Source organism: Leishmania martiniquensis, chromosome 35, assembly GCF_017916325.1.
Source record: "Leishmania martiniquensis isolate LSCM1 chromosome 35, whole genome shotgun sequence".
Taxonomy (NCBI): Eukaryota; Euglenozoa; class Kinetoplastea; order Trypanosomatida; family Trypanosomatidae; genus Leishmania; species Leishmania martiniquensis.
Genome location: NC_090170.1, coordinates 1,368,025 through 1,387,523, shown reverse-complemented (window position 1 = coordinate 1,387,523; position 19,499 = coordinate 1,368,025). Strand labels below are relative to the sequence as shown.

Here is a 19,499-nt window from a genome sequence, read left to right as displayed (position 1 = left end):
CAAGTTTTGCCAACTTCTTCGCCGGCGCTCTTATCCAACGAATCTCCGGCAGTAAGGGTGAGGCTGCGGAGTGGCACGCAAGGCGCGACCAATATCGCTTTCCGTGAGCAAAGGGAGTTCGCGCAGACGGGCGCGTTGGATGCCCGTGTCACCCATCACCGGCGCCCTTGCTTCAAAGGCCGACAGCAGCCACCGAAGGAATTTCTTCCAGCAAGATCATGGCCGCCGCGCCAAACGACGAGCACAATGCATGAGCGCAACAGAAGAGAGAGAAAGACGAGCGTAAAGCCACCAAACAAAACCGTGGATCACCCACCCACCCCCCAAAGGGAGAAGACTCGGAGTGTGGGCAGTTTTTCGGCCTTCAATGGCATTGCCTTGTGTTTACCGGAGCCCGGCTCCATCTTGGCTCGGAAAAGGAAAGACACAGAGATGGCATCCGGTAGCACACGTCGCACGGTGCATGTAGCGCAGCAGCTGCAACCTGTACAGACATGGACGATAAGAAATGGACAGGGTAAAGGCAACAATGGCGCAGCCGCCGGCTCACGCGCGCAAATACTCGCATAGAAACCGCCTATGCTTGTTTAGGCCTATCGCACGTGGGTGCGTCGCATGAAGAACGAATGGAAAGGGAAAGAGAGAGAGGTGGTCCGCAGGGCGTCATGAAGAGTGTGGTCAAAAAAAGATGCCCATCGTTACGTTAGAAAGTATCTCGGCACCTGAACAAAGCGCCACCACTCTTCCTTTGGAGCTGTTCCCTCCCCCCCGCCCCCCCCACACACACACACATCACCACCACCACCTCTCTCGGCCTGGAAAGAGGGTAAAACCTTTTGCTTTTCGCTGCGGTCGCGAAGAACTCGGTGGACACCTTCGCTTTTTCTCAACCTTTCCTCCCCTTCCCTCCACATCTCCCTTTCCCCGAATCCCCTGCGTTGACGCTACCTCCGAGCCTCAAGCGCCTGCTAGGCTCTGCTTCAGCTATCGCTTTTCTATCGCACAGCCCGATGTAACCGCGCTGCGTGTTTGTATGTTGAAGGTCCTTTTCCCCGCTCCCCCTCTGTCTCACAGTAGTCGAGACGTTTTCGAGCGGTGCATTCGGCATGAATGTATGCAATGTGTTGTCGCTCTGGTGCTTCCTTTTTTTGTGGGGGCGTTTTGGCGCAGCATACATCCCCCTCTTCTAGCGGCCCGTTCGAGCGTCACGGTTGTGTGGAATAGGAGTCACGATCATCATTGCAGGGCCCAAAGGTGTGGGGGTATTTGTGAATCCCAAGCCAAAAAAAGGGAGCCTCGCCTGCGCGTGACATGCCCAGGCATCGCTTGCCTTTGCGATATCTCTGATCCTCAAGCAGAGGCGCAGGGCGCCGGCCAACGAATGAGCGTAGGGAAAAGCCGTCTGATGAGCCTATCGGCCCTCTCTTGAAACTTTCCGTTTGGCCATTTAAACTTTCTTTTTCGCTGTTTTTTTTTCTTCGGTCATCCTTGGGCGTTATACTGTGTGCTTCCCCCCCCCAACTCCTCTTTTCCTTGTTTTTATTGTTTGTGGGCCTCATCTGCGTGTAGCGGTGTATGTGTTCCCTCTTTCTCACCTTTGGATGGTGTGAGGATCGTATGTATAATTTCGCGTTTGCCTGCCTCTCGTCACTTCAGTGCCTCCTTGCGACCCTGCTTTGCCTTTCATATGCAGGAGGCGTTCTTGCGCGCGCGCCTGTGCGTGAGTGCTGGTGTGACACAGGGCAAGCTACTTTGATCACGCTCTGAAAGCGGTACCACACTCTTTCGCTTCATCTCACTATTCCCTCAACCTCGTCGGCTCTGTGCATGTGCACACCCGCCTACGCCCGCGTCGGCCGTTTCCTGGCATCTCGAGGGGTTTTTTCTTTTGGTTGCGCGATTCTCCGTCCTCTGCACGCTTTCCCATACGTTTTTATTCTTTTCTTGGGAGCAACTCGGGTACGCTTTCGCTGTATTTTTCGCTTTCATGTTGTGCTTTTGGGCCCTTGTACTCGCTCTTCTTCCCACTTGTCGCCCCCTCTCCTCGCCCTCTCTTTCCCAAGTCCTTGGCGTATGCGACGGCGGCCGCGGAGCGGTGGAGGGGGGGTGTTCTTCGGCACGGACACATCGCAACAAAGTCCTCTGCCCTCCTCCATACCCTCCAGCACACCTACATAAAGCCAAAGCGATGCAGAAAGGGATGCGAAGGCATCTCTTCTCGGCGTCTTTTCGGTTCGGGGATAAAAAAGCGCACTGGGTGACCCTCTGGTCTTTGGCCAACAGAACGTCTTTTGTTTACTGTGCGCCTGTTTACAGCGTGGCATCTCTCGGCTCGCATCTGGTCTATCGCAAAGTCTTGAGTAAATAGCTTTTTTTTCGGAGCGTGCACGCACACCATCCTCTCCTCCACCCCCTCACCTGAGCTACAGCGCACCCCCTCTCCAGAACGCTTCTCTTTACCCACTCCCTCTAGTCACGTTCGCCACCGTCACCTCCCTCGCTCCTGGTGCTTTCGTGCAGGTAAAAACTGTTTGTCTCTCTGCATCTGCCATTCATGCCAAGTAGAGCTCTTCGGCTCTCCTCACCATCATTTCGCTTTCACACACATTCGTTCTGTTCGCTGTCGACTCCAGCCAGCGTGCATGTGCCCATGTATATTATCTCAGAGCACTCTCGTCCTTTCTCTGGAAATCTCGCCCTGCTCCCTTCACGAGTGCATAGCGCTAAAGTACCTGAAAAGGGCGACAGCGAGGGCACATGGTCGCTTCGGGGCTGCCAGGTGGTGCCACGCTCAGCCAGAATCCTCTGGGATGTTTAGCATCAGTCACACAAATGCGCCGGTCTACGCAAAACTGGCCGCGCACTCGTCACTTTTTTTTTCGCATCTCGTATGCAACCGTGCTCCACGCCACTGGGCTCTGCGCTCATTTGTTTATTTTTTGTTTCCCTTGCCGCCACCATCGTGAGGGTCGCGCGCATCTGCATGTCTTTTTGTTTTACCGATAGTTTACACGCACACCACCGGCCATGGGCACCATCCTATCCCCTAATCACGCCTCTGCTCTCTTGCTGACCACCCCTATTCACGATGTCGAGTGCGCATTCGTTGCATTTTTTTTCGTAGCTGTTTTCCTCCCTTTCCTCTTCGTTTGGGCTCGCCTCTATCTCAACACTTTTTTTCCTGGTTGCGGAAGGGGTGTTGCTGCTGTTTCTTTCGCCGTCGGGAGGGGCCAGGTGAAGTAACAGCACTGATAAGCAGCAAAGCACGTGTGTTGCCTCCGCGTCTTCCTTTCCTCTTTCGTGACGCCATTATTCCTCGGCAGGTCGAGTAGACATGGTATCCACCGCGCATTCTGTTTCTCTTATCCTTTGATTCAGCGCCACCAGACACTCTCGATACATATTTTTTACCCGATCGTGTCGTCATTAGCGGATGATGCATATGCGCCATCACGAAGGCCGAACCTTCTGCACGCCTTTCTCTTTCGTGCGCCTATATCCACAGCCTTTCCTTCTCGCTTGGCCTCTGTCCATCTACCCCCGACTCAGCGCTAAAAAAAAGAGCCTCTTCACACGGCTGCCGTCCACCTATCCTCCCCTCTTCCGTGCCTGTCACCACGCTTTTATCGGCAACGCTGCCCTCTCACGGCTGCACCTCTGCCGCTCAGACACGAGAATGTGATGGAACTTTCACCACAGCCGACTCCTCCCACCCGCCCCACCCCACCCTCTTTGGGGGAAGGCGACGAGATGCGGGTCCTCCAGGCCGAGCCGTCTGTCGTCGAATCGTGCAAGGCGCGGTGCTCGCGCCATGCTTCCGGCATCTGCGCCTCATGGGCCCACCCGGTCGCTCGCAGCAGACGCTGCGCACGGCGCACACATGCACTTCGGGGTCGATCGGGGTGGAACTCTTCGCGCATCTTCTCGTCCTCCGTTCTTACGCACCTCTGCGCGCCTCGCTTGGATGTCGCACACCACCTCCGCAGCGGGCGGCAGCGCCTGCGCACAGCCGCCACCCCTTTCTTTCCGTCGAGATCTCCGGGGACGTGTCTGGGCAGCTCACCGGTGCATTGCGCGATCCCCGGCGCTGGCACGCCCCCCCCCTCCTTTGGAGGGCGTGGGGGTGTGCCAAGCGGGACGGGCGCGCGGATGGGCGTATGCCAGCGCACAAAGGGGCCCACAGCCTGTCGTCCGGATGGGGGGCAGCGGTGTAGGCACTCGGTGGGGAGCATGCCATGCAGCACGGACGGTACGCGAGATTCACGGAGTGTGTCGTGCATGGCGCCTGGTTGGGCGCCGCCTACCCACACGCACGCACGGCAGCACCAGGCGGAGAAGCGGACGGCACGCCAGCGGCACTGCATGATGTCGCCGTCGGTCACCCGCCGCTGCAGGGACCCGAGACACGGCTTGAGGTGCCGGCGCGCCACACCGTGAGGATCGTCCGCTCTCGTGACGCGGGCCCGGCATCCTTGTTGTTTGATGCGGGGTGCTGGTCATCACGAAATTTTCGCCTCCGCGGACCCCATCGTCTACTCATTGCATTGTCAGCACGCTTGCCAGGGCGCTGGGCTAGCCGCCATAGCGCGCGCACGCCGCTTCGGCAGTGAGGGGCCGCAGCCGCCCCCAGATGGCAGGCCGCAGGCTCTTGGCATCCACCACCAAGTGTATGTGTGTATCTTTCTGTCGGAGGCAACGAGGCCTCGGATACGATGGTGGGATGGCCGGGGAGCATTAGGCTGTAGATGCGTACGGAGTAGGATAAGAGGAACGAACGAGAGGTGAGGGAGCAGGAGGCAGAAGCGACGGCTTAGCGTAGCGGTCGGGGCGCATGTGGTCTCCTCAGCCGAGGTAGCCGTACATCTGTTTCTCTCGGGAGGAACGGTGGCAGTTGGTGATGCCTCTTGTCGCGGTTCTTCCATACTTTTTCATTCTCTGATCTCATGGCGGCTTCTCTGTCAGCACGTGTGAGGGCATTTGCAGAACTTTCTCTGGGGGCAGCGCAGTGGTGAGAGAGAGGCAAAGAGGCACCGGCGACGCGACGACGCCAGCATCTCTGGCTGCTGTCTACCGGCAGGAACGGAACACTACGCGGGCATAAGGAAAACTCGTCAAAGGAAGTATCGAGAGCGGTTAGCGGCAGCCGCGTGAACCACACACCTTTCTCCGCATTTTTGCGCTTTTACCGGTAGCCGCTGGTGAGTTGGCTTACGTTTTTTTTGTCCCCCCTTTTTTCGGTGATGATGAGCTTTTTGAGGGCTGCGTGCGTGAAGGATCGAGAAAAAACGGCCGTATTCAGGGGGGTACACAGCGCTCTGCGCACGCTCTTTGGTCGCCCTGTAGTCCCTCTTTCTCCTGCTGGCTTTCTCGCTCGCCCCCTTTGAATATCGCTGCCACACAATCCCTTTATTCGTTGGGTGTTGGCGAAACTTCCCACGCCGCCTCCTCTCTCTGCATCTCTGTTGTTTTGACAGCTCTTCCCCTCCCCCTTCCGTGCGTCGGTGCTTCGATACTGCCCAGCGAGGCGCTTCTTTTTTCTTGTTTGACTGAAGGATTTTCTTTTCTCACAGCCCTCCGCTTACTCCTCTGTGTCACTCTTTTCTTTTGTTCTACTCTTCTCCATCACCCCTCTTCGCTCCTTCCCTTCATCTTTTTTTCGCCTTTGTGGGCCCCCTCACTAGCCCTCCCGTAGTACCTTTTTTCTCTTTTCGTGACTCTCCCCGTTTCTATTTCACTCATGTGTGTCCGCGCTCTTCTCTGTGAATGCCACTGGCCCGCTCTATTCACAGGTGCCTCACTTGATCTGCCTGTGGCGCTCTTGAAGGGGGCTTCTTTTTCTCTCTCTTTTGCCTCCCCGTCTCCTCCTTATCCCCCAGCCCCCCCCACACACACACAGACGCAAATTTGCACCACCGCTATCCTAATCGTGGCTCGGCCTCGCCTTCAGACGCTCCGTCACTCTTCCCCTGCTTCCACGCCTTACTGTAACGCTCTGATGCCTGCCACCTCACCGCGGTGGGGGGATGCCAAGAGCCAGCGGCCTGCCCTCTGGGAGCGGCTCGGTGGTGGCATCTTCGGTAGGACGGGGCGGGGACGGCGAAAAAAAAAAGAACTGCTTGCATTCGGAAGCGTGTGTGCGTAATCCGTCTCGGCCTCCCCCGCCACGGCACGGACCCCACCGCTCTCCGGTCACGCGCCCTCCTGCTTCACATTCGTCCGCCGCACTGCCTTTTTCTCTGTCTCCCTCTATCCCTGTGTGTCCTCACTGCGCCGTGACGCTTGCGTGTACGCTCTTCATGCGCCGCAGACACCGCTCGTCTTTTCTCGTCCTGCATGTCTGTGTCCGAGAAGGTGATAAGGGCCCGACGGTTTTGGAAGTCGCGGAGGCAGCAGCGCGGTGCAGTCGCCTGCGGTGTGGCGAGTGTGGTCGTCCTCACTCTGATAGCGACTTATCTCCTGAGCGTGTCGGGATGGGCCGTCCATGACGCCACGACAGCGAGGGTGATGGGTGCGCCGCGCAACGACTCGGACCGCCACAGCACGAGCGGGTCGATATCGGCCCAAAGCGCCCTCCCCAGCCCGCCGCTCGCGGCGTTTGCGCATCTGGATCGTCTGGATCCGCTGCCCCCACGCCCGAATGAGACGTTCATCACGTTTGGGCAGTTCATCGACTGCCTGGGCGAGCGCCTCCGCGTCCGCCACCGCGAAGAGGAGGAGCTGCCCATCGCCGATGATGAGGTGTTCTTTCCTTACATGGTGATCCCTGTGACCTTCGAGATACGGGAGCTGAAGGCGTTCGTGTGCAACGTGAGCATTCCCTTCAAGCACCTCATGATTGTGCAAAATTGGGACATCGGCAGCATGTCTGAGTTCCTCGGTGCCACAAGGCAGATCTTCTCCTTCACCTCCCGCCTGGAAATTCGCCACTTCCCGCGCAATCGCGGCTACGCCGGTGCTCTCAATTTAGCTATGCGTGACGCCATGACCTTCTCGTTCGACGAGGTGCCGTTCTTCTTCATGTCGAACACCGATGTCCGCTTCTCGCCAGGGCTACTGGAGACTTCGCTGCCGCGCATCCATGCCGGGGCATTGGGTGGGCACGCGCTGCTGGAGCAGTTTAAGAGCGAGGTGGCGTCGGAGCCGAACGAGTACACGCCAGAAGCGTTCCGCGGGGTCCCTCTCCGCTCGACGGATGACCAGCACCTGCTGGTTTCCTCTCCATCCCTGCCCGACCGGGTGCGGTACATGGATCAGGCCCAGCGGGAGCAAGTGTTCAGGGATGTGGATGGCTACTACTACCTGGACCAGCAGCAGCAGACTGCCGTTTGGGGGCTGAGCCGACTCGCCATGGAAACGGTCGGCTTCTTCGACGAGAACTGCTTCCCTGCCTATCACGAAGACACAGACCTCCTTCTCCGGCTTGGGCTCATCGGGCTGCGCGCCGTCTACGTGGAGCCGCACCGAGTGGGCGTCATGCACCTCGTCAACAACATGTTCTCGACGGAGCGAGCGTTTACGACCGCAAAGAGCCTCGGCGACATTCTCGTGTTCCTGCGCGGCATCACGGAGGTGAGCCGCTTCATGCTTCCCTCTGAGTACGTTGCGGTCAAGCCCCAAATGATCAGCTTGGAGCCGTACCCTTCTCGGGACTCACTGCTACTGCCACCAGACGTGTGGGTGCTGAACGAGCGGCGGCGACTGGCGTTGGAGGAAATGATACGGCTCTCCATGGAGTATTACGCTCAGCCCCACAGAGCGCCTGAGGAACGCCGAGCGGCTTACGTTATCGCCTTCGTCCCTTTTGAAGAGCGCCAGCGGCTGCTGGCGCTCCTATCGCCTATAATAGATGCTGCATCGCTTTACCACGACGGTAATGCGCTGCGGCGTGTGTCGATACCGATGTGACGTGCATGGCCGACGAGAAGCGCTGGAAGAGGTGGCGTTTGTGGCACTCCCTCTACTTGCCGGGGCCATTCCGGGCCATACACCCCGCGAGGTCCCCACCACTCGACACACGCGCGTCAGCGCTGCACCGACTCTGCCATCTGCGCACAGCATCTACCCCATAATCCGTCCACGCGGCGCCCAGGCAAGGCAGCCCCACTGCCCCTGCCGATGCCGTTGCGTCCGCGGCCCTTTCAGCGCCAAGAGTCGCTCGACATCGGTAGGGGCAGTGGGGCTGCCTTGCCTCGGCGCCGCGTGGGCACTGGGATCATATTGCAGGCAGTGGAATGGTGGGTGTCTTTCATGGCAGGATGGAAGAACACAAGAGGGATGCGATTAGATCCTGCGCGTTGCATGATGCTGACGACGTCGATCTGCATAGCACAATAAAATTCACGTTTAACGTATCGCTCGTTCGGGTCGACCTCTGACGCGTCTTCGTTGAGAGAAAAAAAGGGAGGCGGAGGAGGACGGCGACGGCAGGTGAAGTGTTTCGTATATTCTTTTGGAACATGGGGCGCTGCTTTTCTGCAATCGTGTTGTTTTACAGGGGCCCTGTTGTATCCCTGGGCTCGGGGCTCTGCATTTTTGCACGGCCATGCTTAGCGTACAAGTCATAATTTTCTAGCGCTAGCGCCGTTTTTTTCTTTTCGCACTCCTGAGTTGGCTTCTGCGAGTTCTCTCTTTCCGGTCGATTCAGTTGCCTGTGAGTCTGAGGAGCCCGTCAGAGTGGCGCAAAGCGTCTTTGGATAAACGGCAGCCCTGTTGAGGTGCTGGAGGGAAGGGGGCAAAGGGCGGGCGGGTGTTTGTACTGTGAGACACGTGATGGCAGCGAGACTCAGGGCAATGAAAAGATCGGCAATCTCGCCTATCCATTGTAGCAGGGCAGCGGCTGCATACACGAAAGCGCCCACTCCCCGTTTGAAAAGGGGAGAATGGTGTGCAACGGAGGGGATCATCAGAAGAGAAAGTTTCCAAGTTCACGCTTGCTGGCGGTGCCTCGCTTCTCCCCTTCGTACGCACGACTCCCTCTCACAAGCACGCCGCTTACTGTGAAAGTACATAAGGCTTCTTTTCTTGTTTTAATCTGGAACTTTTTCTCGTTGAACCATCGCAACCCGCCCCCTTCATACGGACACGCATGGCACTGCGAATGAAGCTACGCGGATGATGCGAACTGGAACAGGAAGCGATGGCGAAGGGAAGTCGGTGGGCGCTGGTCTGTTTCTTTTCGAACAACCGTGCCACGCGGTACCGATCTACCTGTGCCTGATCCCTTCTCTCCTGCCCTTTTTACCCGTTTGTCTGCCTCTCTTTATTCGTTTCATGGCTCTCCACCTTAGGGGTCTTTGTGCGGGAGGGCGGCCTAGCCCGACTGAGCTGAAGAAGAAGAAAAAGCGTCACGGCCGCTTTGATGAAAAAGAGCGGGGGCCCGAAAGGGGGGGAGCCCCCAGTCCGGGTTGCATACACACTTTGCCTTCCCCCCTCGCTGGTGCCCGTCTGTACGAGTGCGGGGTGAGGTCTTGCCGACCAGGCGCATCCCCATGCGTATGTGGTTGAGATGCAGCCACTGCCTGCTCACTGTCCCTAAAATGCACGCACTTCCTCTCGCGCAAATGATGCGGCTCTCTCTCTCTTCATGCTCTCTTCCCCGCACGTGGCCTGTGGCGCATACGCGTACATGGCCCGTGCGCACCCTGCCTCCTCGCTGCACGCCAAGTAGGTGCAAGGCGAGAGGAAAAGGAAACGAACAAAACTCAGCGACTGCGCCCTCCTCTGAAAGGGTGCTAAGGCGAGTCCCCTTTTTCTCATTGAGTGGCTCTACCCACCCACCTCAAACGCTCACAGCTACGAGATTGCTCGCGTCCACCGACTCGATTATCGGTACCATTTTCTCTTTATTTTTGCTCGGAGCGAGTGCAAGCGAAAAGGCGTACGTGCGTACCTCTGCACGAGTCTAACTATAGAACAGGGTGTCATAGAGCTGAGGAAATAGAAGCAGGGAGCAAGTAATCGTGTGCTCTTTACCTGTGGAAAGATACTATCCCAGAAGCTTAAAAAATGCTCTCCAAGATTCACCGCGTAGAGCTTGACAACTTCAAGAGCTACTACGGCAAAGCCGTCATCGGCCCCTTCAAAGATTTCACGTGCATTGTCGGGCCCAATGGTGCCGGTAAGTCGAACTTGATGGACGCGTTGAGCTTCGCACTGAGCAGCAGTGTCACGCAGGTAAGCGCCTCGTCCATGCGCGGCAAGGCTGTGGTCGATTTTATCCATCGCAAGGCTAAGGCGGCGGGCAAGGGGTGCAGCGTGACTTTAGTAATGCGCCATCCGGCGTCGCAGAGGGCTCTTTCAGCCGCTGCAGCGCCCGCTGGCGGTGATTCGGGCAAGAGCGATGGCGTCGCAGCAGCCGCCCGTCGTGGCGCAGTCGTCGCCGACGATGGGGAGCATGTTCACCACAGCAGCACTGTGGAAACCTCTTTTACTCGCCAAGTGGATGCGAAGGGTACGGTCTCATGCCTGCTGAATGGCAAGCCGGCGACCGAGCAGGAGTACGTGGCCGCGCTTACCCAGCACCGAATGGGCGCCCGTGTCGAGACGTTTCTCGTGTTTCAGCATCAAGTGGAGGCGGTCGCGCAGAAGAAGGCGAAGCAGCTGACGGAGCTGCTTGAGCAGGTTAGCGGCAGCGGAGATCTTCATGATGAGTACGCGGTCAAGAAGGCGGCCCTGGAGAGGGCCAACGAGGCGCTGACGAATGCGTCGCTCGAGAAGCGTGGGGCTGCGGCGGCCGTGCATCAAATGCGGCTAGCCAAGAAGGAAGCGGAGCGCTACGAAGAGTTGCATCAACAAACGACGAGCGTCCGGCAAGAGCTAGCCCTCTCCGAGCTCTTCGCCGTAGAAGCAGAGCTCGAAAAGCACAAGACAGAGCTGCAGCAGCGCCGCAACGCGCTCGCCGAACTGGAAAAGGGCGTTGCAACGGAGCAGGCGATACGGGAGATGAAGCGAGCATATGCGGCACGGCACAAGGCCTACTTGGAGGAGCTTAAGAAGACGCGCAAGTCTGCCGATGATTTGCGCCTGAAACACAGCACGGTGGAGCGCATCAGAGCCGCGCTGGCTCACCTGACGCGCAAGACAGAGCTGCAGAAGCGAGAGCTGGAAGCAGCGCAGAAGGCAACAACGGTCCGCTCTGCCGAGGCGGAGCGACTTGAGGGCCAGCTGCAGAAGCAAAAAGCGCTGCTGGACACCTTCGAAAAGCGCTGCGCCGATGAAGACAAAAAGCGAGTCACACTGGACGCCGTGCTCAATAAGCAGCAGCTGGGCGAGTACCGGCAGCTTCGAAAGGAGGCGGACTGCGCGACGGTAATGCTACGCCAACGCCGGGAGACGGTGCTGCGGCAACGCGACTCCGCTCAGGAGGCCCTGAAACAATGCGACAGAGCTACGGAGGCGCATCAGCAGCAGATGAAGGACGTCCGCCAGGCCATCGAGACGGCCGCGAAGTATGGTGCTGAACTGCAGCGGCGTCGCAGCGAGTTGGAGGACACGGTGAACACACTCACGCTTCAGCTCACAGAAGCCGGTAAGGATCTGGAGCAGACGCAGAAGAAACACAAAGCAAGGGAGGCGGAGTTGGCGCGACTGCAGGAACAACTGCACGAACTGCGCTTCATGAAGGACACAAGCAAGCAGAACTCGCGCATGGCTGACGCCCTCCAAGCCCTGCGCTCCCTCTTTCCCATCCGTGGGCGCATGGTGGACCTGTGCGCGGTGCCTAACGAGCGGCACCGCAACGCGGTGACGGTGGCCATGGGCAAGAATCTCGAGGGCATCGTGGTGGAGACGACCGCGGTTGCGATTCGCTGCGTCCAGTACCTCAAGGAGCAGCGCATGCCACCAATGACGTTCCTGCCGTTAGACGCCGTGCAAGGCAAGGGGGTTGATGACCGTCTGCGCACATTAGGTGGCACGTGCAGGCCCATTGTCGACGTGGTTCGCTTTGAGCCGGAACTGGAGCCGGCAGTACGGTATGCACTGGGCCAGACGTTGCTGTGCGATACCGTTGCTGAGGCGAAGCTGGTCGCCTACGGCCGAGATGGGGAGCGTTTCAAGGTTGTAACGCTCGACGGCACAGTCCTCCTGAAAAACGGGTCTGTGCAAGGCGGCTTGGCCTCCGTCCAGAGCCGTGCCCGGAAGTGGGACGAAAAGAAGTACGAGGACCTGCGCGCCGCCCGCGACCGTTTGCTGAGCGAGGCCGCCGTGGGTGGGGAGGCAGAGGTGGCGCGCATGCAGATCTCGATCCGGGACATGGGGGCGCGGCGCGAGTTTGCCGAAAAGCGCGTCGCCGTTGTGCGCGCCGAGCAAAGCGCCAACGACACCAAGACACAGCGGCTGACGGAGGAGCTGGCAAAGCTGGAAAGCCGCTGCGCCGACTTCACAACGCGGCGCGGCGGCTACGCAAGTGAGTTGGAGGTGATCCATAGAGAACTGCTGGAGCTGTCTCGGTCCATTTCGCGAGTCGAGGGACAGGTCTTTGCTGACTTCCAGGAGAAGGTGAGCATTCCCAACCTGCTGCTTCTGGAAGGACAGCAAGCACAGGAGGCAAAACAGCGCGCCGAAACCCGGCAGCAGCTGCTGCTCGTGATCCACAAGCTGCAGAGCTCGCTCGAGATGGAGGTGAAGCAGGTGGGCGATGCCAAGATCTCCGACCTCGAGGAGGCGTGTACGCGGCTGCACAAGGAGACGGAGCAGTGCAAGAAGGACCTCACCGATTACAAAGCGCTCGTTGAGAAGGCGGAGCGGCAGCACGAGGAGATGAGGAAGACGGCTGCCCAAAGCCGCACGGAGCTAGACGCGCTGGAGCAACACATTCGCAACGCGACTCGCAACTCCGAGGCGGACCTGGCACGTGTCGCCCAGGCGCGGAAACTCGTCACTGGTATTCAGATCACCTGCGACTCGTTGCGGTTGCGTCGGCTAAACCTGGTGCGCCGCTGCCAGATGGACGAAGTCAGCATTCCACTGAAGTCGGCAACCAGCAGCGGAGTGAAGCGCGGACGCGGTGAGGATACAGAGACGGCTGGCCGTGTCGCCTCGGGGGCGTCAGTAGCGTTGTTGCGCCAGCGACCGAGCACCGTGGGGGGCCGCACGCATGCTCTTCTCTCCGAGCCCTTCACGCTGCTCGGAGGCAAAACAAGCCAGAGCAGCGCTCCTATGGAGACGAGCTCCGCATCCTCTCCTGGCCCCTCGCCCGCCCTCGACGCAGAAACGACCATGTGCATCGACTTCTCCTCGCTCACAGAGGCACAGCGGGCGGTGGCAGCAGACCGGGCTCAGTTTACCGCATACAGTCGCCGCGCCCAGGCGCAGTTGGAGGCGGTTGCCGCAGAGATGGAATCTCTGGCGCCAAATATGAAGGCCGCTTCGCGCGTCATAGCTTCAGAGGATCGTCTGGGGACGTCGTCGACGCTGCTCGAAGAGGCTCGTGATGCAGCCCGTGTGGCGAATAAGGAGTTCATCCGGGTCAAGGAGAAGCGCACGGCAAGCTTCATGGAGATGTACGAGAAAGTGGCGACCACGGTGGACAGGGTGTACCGCGAACTTACGATGGGCACCCGCGCCCATGCAGTGCACGGCTCGGCGTACCTCAGCTTGGACAACACGGAGGAGCCGTATCTCGGCGGTACTACCTACCAAGTCACCCCACCTCTCAAGCGCTTCATGCCGATGGAGCTGCTCTCCGGCGGCGAGCGCACCATGGCGGCGCTGGCACTCCTCTTCGCCATTCACGAAGTCTCCCCAACGCCCTTCTTTGTGCTGGACGAGGTGGACGCGGCGCTAGACGCCGGCAACGTCGAGAAACTCGCTAACTACCTCCGCAAAAACTGTCAGTCTTGCCAGTTCATCGTGGTGTCACTGAAGGAGCAGCTTTACCATATGTCAGACATGCTGTTGGGCGTCTTGAAAGACAAGGAGCGAGAGAGCTCAAAAGTGCTCACCATGGACCTGCGCGGCTACCCTTACTAGTGTGCTCGAGCGCACCCACCAAAAGAACGGGATTTGCGATGAAAATATCGAGAGAGCTGTCCGTGAGAAACAGCGGCGGTGCGCGAGGAGGAATCTGAGAGCGTGCGCGCCGCACGAGTCGACTTGGAAGCACCGCACTCTCCGTGTCTACTTCTACAAACGAAGACGTGGCGGTCTGACGCAGCTGTGACGGGAGGAGGAAGTCGCTTGGGAAAAAAAAGAAATCGCACAGAGAGTATTTCCTACGCTGCTGCTGTGGCCGTTGCCACTCACGCGTACGTCTGTGCGAGGGCGCTGGCGCGCTTGTGTACGTCTTTTCTTGTTGGGGGAGGAGGAGGGGAGGGGGCTGTTTGTTTGTATGAAGAGGATTACCATTTCCTTCTTCCGTGGTCTTCTCGTCTTGTTGGCGCCCCCCCCCTCCATCATAAAGCAGAGACGTGGGAAGTGCTTTCAGTCGCTCACCATTTTGCGCCGGTGCCGCTGCCCTGCCAACCCCTCGTCATCCTTCGGAAGAGAAAGCATACACAAACGCATGGCAAGAGAAGAAATACTGCCAGCTCCTCTCTTCTGTTCTGCTCCTACCCCACCTCGCCCAATCATGCGTGGCAGCGGCTCCACAAAGCTTATAAACAGACGGAAACCATTCTGCTGTGGTTTTTTGGTGCGCCCAATAGTACCGCGCCGCCTTCATAGACGACCTTTTCGGCCTCTGCCGTGTCTTTTGATGTGTTTTTTTTCTTGTCTTCCTCCCGGCTCGTCTGTCTTCACCGACTCTGCCCCCCCCCCCACATACACACACACACACACCACCACCACCACCACTGTTCTCGGGTGAGTGGGGGCGGGGGGAGGGGAAGCCCCGCAACACTGATGCCTGTGGCTTGTAGTTTTGTAGGTGGGTGTCGATGTGTGTACGCATCAGTTTCAGAAAGCACCAACAAGCAGAAGAAGCGGTGCACGCACGCCCCCATGCGTTTGTGTATGTGAGAGGCGGTGCCACAGCGTGCTTGTTCTCCTGGAAGCTTGCGCGTAGGTGCGGCCGCCGCAATGGGAAGTATCGTGCCTACCAGTAGAGGGTAGTTGCACAGCCACTGTGCCTAATGCTCTCTGTAGCATAACATCAATGGCCTCGTACTTCCTCCCTCTCCTCTTCTTCGCATTTCCTGTCGTGATACGCAAATAGAGGCCCACTGACGGGAGACAGCTTCAAGCGCCCCGCCCTGCCTCCCTGCTTGTGACACTGATGGTGGCTCTTCGCGAAACTCATTCCCGCTCAAGTTGATAAAAAGGTCTGACGCCCACGCCAAGCAACGCCTCCGCGTCACAGGTGGTCCTTATCTACTCGTGCGTCCAAGTCCATCGCCACGCTAAGAATTCTGCATTCGGCCAGTGTTACCCTCCTCCCCCTTCGCTTCTTCACACACGACGTGAGGGCTCCACAGTACGTGACCCACCACGCGGGGCGCCATGGGAGAGAAGCAGTCGAAGGGGTACTGGCAAGAGGATGAGGACGCGCCGGTCTGCAACGGCTGTGGCCGCGCCTTCTCGACAACGCTGCGCCGCCATCACTGCCGCAACTGTGGCTACGTCTTATGTGGTGACTGCTCGCGCCACCGCGCTGCCATTCCGATGCGGGGTATAACAGAGCCAGAGCGCGTCTGTGACGCGTGCTATGTGGCCCTACGCAGCAGCAACATGACAGGGAGCGGCCTCAGCAGAGGGAGTCAGGGGTTCCCCCGTAATCCCTCTGAAGCACCCCATCCGTCTGCTGCGTGGGCAGCAGGCGACACCGCCGGCGGCCCGTCGGCCAGCATGGGCACGGCGGATGCAGCCGGTGTCGCCACCGCAGTGCAGCCATCGCGTGCTGGACAACAGCTGACCGAGGAGCAGCGGAAGGCGGAGGTGTACTACCGTAGCCTGTACGGCGCTGACGAGGGCGACTACACCGCCGCAGGGACCGCCGGAGCTCGCCAGGAGACGATCAGTCCGGAGGCGCTGGAAAGAGAGCGGCTCATCCAGCGCTGGAACACGGTGCGACAGGCCACCGTCTACGTCGATATTCTCGTGCAGCAGTCGGAGCGCGTGGAGCCGGATACGGCGGTAGAGTACAGTCGTGAGACGGAGGCGCTCACCCTCGAGCCGGAGCTTCCAGTAACCCAGCTCGGTATTCGGCTGTTGCCGTTGCCGCTGCCGACCGCCGATAGCGCTCGCTACCTCGTGGAGCCCGTGACGACAATGGGAATGCCTGGCGCTACGTTGGAAAAGGCGATGACAGATCTGACGCAGCGGCTTGCGACGCGGATGCCCGCGCATGAGTCAGCGCGTGTATCGGCGGACGACTTTGTCAGCTACTAGACGTGACGATGCACTTTAATTGGTTCTTCTCTTATTGCCGTCTTCTGGCAGAGTACCGCTTAGTGGGCTGCTGTGCGTGCTTGGCTACAGGGAGGCGGTGAGGTACGCGGAGCGGAGTGGGTGAGTGAGTGTGTCGCGCCTTTTCTCTTGGCCTTCTCCCCTTCCAGGCGCTGCGTTTCAAACGTGAACTGTCTTCTCTCTGGCGCCCGGCCTCTCTCCCTCTCTCTCTGTTGTCCTATTGTGCTCGTGGTACTGCAAGTCCAGTGCATTCTTTTCGCTCGTTATTCTTAGCGTTCTGCATCGTGTCGCTGTGGGCCGTTGGAAGGCCACTGCCGAAAGAGCAGATATCTCGCCCTCTCCTGTGCCCTCTCACTTCGCGTCTCCCACCGCCGAAGAGGGGGTGCAGGCGTGTGATGTGCTGAGGAATGTTTCATCGGGCTCTTTTGGTAAGTATGGAGTGCCCGCGAGAGGCCCTGCGTATGCCTCCATCCCAGACACGCGCTCTTTCCTCTCCGATGCAGCGACCCTCCGCCTCTTTCCTTCCCGTGCCTCCCCTCCGCTTGGCGCCTCAATTTCCTTCCAAAGGAGGAGAGAGGCTGTCCACCTGTCCAGAAGGTCGGCAGCGCGCACGCGGGTCACTCGTCGTAGGCGAAAGCGCGCCTTCGTTCTTTCGTTTGCCCTCACGGGACGGCGCATCATCGCTCTGACTCATCGCCGCCACGCGCCACACAGAGAGGGAACTAGTAGGGACGCCGCCGCTAGAGGAGTGCGGACGTGATCGCAACGCCTGCCCTCCCTCATTGGCACCATGATGCGCTCCAGCGGAGTGGTGCGGCGCCAGATGCGCCCTTTCTACAATCTCCCCTCCAAGTCTGAGCACGGGCGCCGCATGACCGGCTTTCTCACGCCATACCGTCACTGGATGTGGAAGCAGAACGAGCTCTGGCGAAATGTGCACGAGGCCCAGTTCGAGCATCTGCGGAAGGTGTACAAGCGGCAGTGGCTTGAGTCGTTCCGTGTCAATGCTGACGAGTACATTTACAAGTATAGCATCACCAAAGCCGCGCAGTTGGCGCAGTGGGAACACGAAATGCAGGGTCAGGAGCGCAAGCGTCGTGAGTCGCAGCAGCTCGCACAGGGTCGCCAAGCGCTGAAGAAAAAGCACCTAGATTTACTGCGTGAGTTCCACGAGCGACAGTTCTTCTACTGGTACGAGCGCGCCAGTGAGCGTCTGCAGTACATGACCCACATCCACTACATCTCACAAGCCAGCATTCAGGAGCACATCGACCGCGAACTGGAGAAGTACACGGTAGGGTCGAAGGCGCCGTACCCGCTCAACTTTGCGGGCCAGATGCCCATGCTAGAAGACAGGGATGGCAACATTGCGCAAGTACCTGCGAATCTGATGAAGAGCCACGCAACGGAGAACCCGGATGGCGGGACCGCCATGTACGAGCCACCAGAGAGCACCGCCATCGCGGAGGAGAAGCTGCTGCAAATGATGGCGTCGGCCCAGGAAGAGGAGTTGCGCCTTCGCCCCGAGGATAGCGACGCTTGGTCAGAGTCGATGGACGACATGGATCGCAACGAAAGCGTGAGGCAGGACTCACGCAAGGTGGCGCGTAGCATGGAAGAGACGGATGAAGACCGAGCAGTGAGTCGGCGAGCGTACATCGATCGTGGCAAAACGGGCTCCAAGACCATCTTCCGCCGCCCACGCTTGGACGAAGATGGCGCCACGCTGCCGAGCGCTGGTGGCGCAACACCAATGAAGCGGCGCAAGACAAAGACGGACAGGATGCATGCCTTACAGGAGCAGCAAGATGCGGCGGTGGCGAAGGCAACGGCCAAGGCGCTGAAAGACGGAGATAGTGCCGCTTCGACGACGAAGCGCGGTGAGATCGCGGAAAATAGGGGCCGCTTCCGTGATCGCATGATCACGCCGTCTCTTGAAACCTTGCAGCAGTCGCCTGAGATGATGGCGCAGAACAAGCCTGGTGGTCGTGTGCGGACACATCACCTCATGGAGAAGGTCTACGGCATCGGCAAGTACAAGAAAAGTGGCGGCGGCGACGAAGATGCGTAGGCGCAGAAGGGGCGGAGTCGCCTGTGCTGAGTATTGGGGGCATGCATGTGTTGCGCTCGCACAATGCTTTTGATGCACCACCACACACAACGCCGTGTCGCGCGTGTAAGGGTGGAAACAGTGCCTTGCCAATACTAGCGCTGAGGGAAATTGCAGCACTTCTCGCGCTTCGCCTCGAACCTCTGTCTCTTTCCCCTTCTTGGGCCCATCTCTGTCACACGCGTAACAGCAACCACCCGAGCAGTGGTGCAGGAAAAGAAAACGGTTCTGAACCGACCGACATGTGCGTCTCTTCGTGGGCCACGTCGTCGGCAGATACCCGTGAGGGTGCGATGGCCCCCTGGTGCCCTCGGCGGCATGCCTCACAGCGTGCGCCTATTCGTCTGATGGGGAGCGCACACACACGAAACAGAGCTTTAGTGGCGTGAGCTTTGTCGCCCCTGCTCGTAGAGCAGTCCCTAAGTATTCAGCGTGGAGCGAATGCGTGAGGAGGGGGGCGAGGAGGCCGAGATGTATTGATTCGACCTGTGTGGTACAAGCGAGCACATGTACACATGAAACAACGCCAGTGCGCCATGGTGGAGTCCCTCCCCCCACAAACACACACACACACACACATACGCACATCTTCATATGTTCGCGGGCCCTCTGCAGTAGCCACCCCTCCACCCTCCTCTTCCTTTACGTGTTGGTCTCTCGGTAGGCCCTTGCCAGCCTACCCTGGCCGGCACATCTGCACTGCAATCTCTGAGTGTCGGACTCCTCTGCTTGCCTGCGTCTCGCTCATACCCTTCACGGGGAAGCAGGAGGCGGAGAAGAGCGGCAGACTCCACCATAGCGCGCTGCGTGCTCTTTTTTTTTTTCGCTGCGGAAGGCGCCGTAGTCAAGGACTACACGCATCCTCGGAGTTGAGCATTTCGCATAGCGAAGAAAAAAACGGAGCAAGTCGTTTCCCCTTAGCACCTTCGCTAACTGAGTCGGCGAAGGCGTACAGCAACTGACGCAGGCGACTGGACAAGGCGACCTAAGCGCTTTTTCTCCTTGCGTGCTGTCCATCACTGCAACAGAAGTGCAACTACGCAGG

The 19,499-nt window shown here is 59.0% G+C and overlaps 4 protein-coding genes across 4 annotated transcripts; all 4 read left to right on the top strand.

Moving 5' to 3' along the window:
- Positions 1-6,333: 6,333 nt before the first annotated feature.
- On the top strand, positions 6,334-7,905 carry LSCM1_01111 (uncharacterized protein; the record flags this gene model as incomplete). Its single annotated transcript, XM_067318737.1, has 1 exon — positions 6,334-7,905. The coding sequence occupies one exon, from the start codon at positions 6,334-6,336 to the stop codon at positions 7,903-7,905; it is 1,572 nt and encodes a 523-aa protein (XP_067174842.1).
- A 2,100-nt stretch (positions 7,906-10,005) lies between these two features.
- Positions 10,006-13,971, top strand: LSCM1_01110 (uncharacterized protein; the record flags this gene model as incomplete). Its single annotated transcript, XM_067318736.1, has 1 exon — positions 10,006-13,971. The coding sequence occupies one exon, from the start codon at positions 10,006-10,008 to the stop codon at positions 13,969-13,971; it is 3,966 nt and encodes a 1,321-aa protein (XP_067174841.1).
- A 1,467-nt stretch (positions 13,972-15,438) lies between these two features.
- LSCM1_01109 (uncharacterized protein) lies at positions 15,439-16,326 on the top strand (the record flags this gene model as incomplete). Its single annotated transcript, XM_067318735.1, has 1 exon — positions 15,439-16,326. The coding sequence occupies one exon, from the start codon at positions 15,439-15,441 to the stop codon at positions 16,324-16,326; it is 888 nt and encodes a 295-aa protein (XP_067174840.1).
- An 808-nt stretch (positions 16,327-17,134) lies between these two features.
- LSCM1_01108 (uncharacterized protein) lies at positions 17,135-18,415 on the top strand (the record flags this gene model as incomplete). The annotated part of the gene is made up of 1 exon (XM_067318734.1): positions 17,135-18,415. One exon carries the CDS (start codon positions 17,135-17,137, stop codon positions 18,413-18,415), a length of 1,281 nt encoding a protein of 426 aa, XP_067174839.1.
- Positions 18,416-19,499: the final 1,084 nt, after the last annotated feature.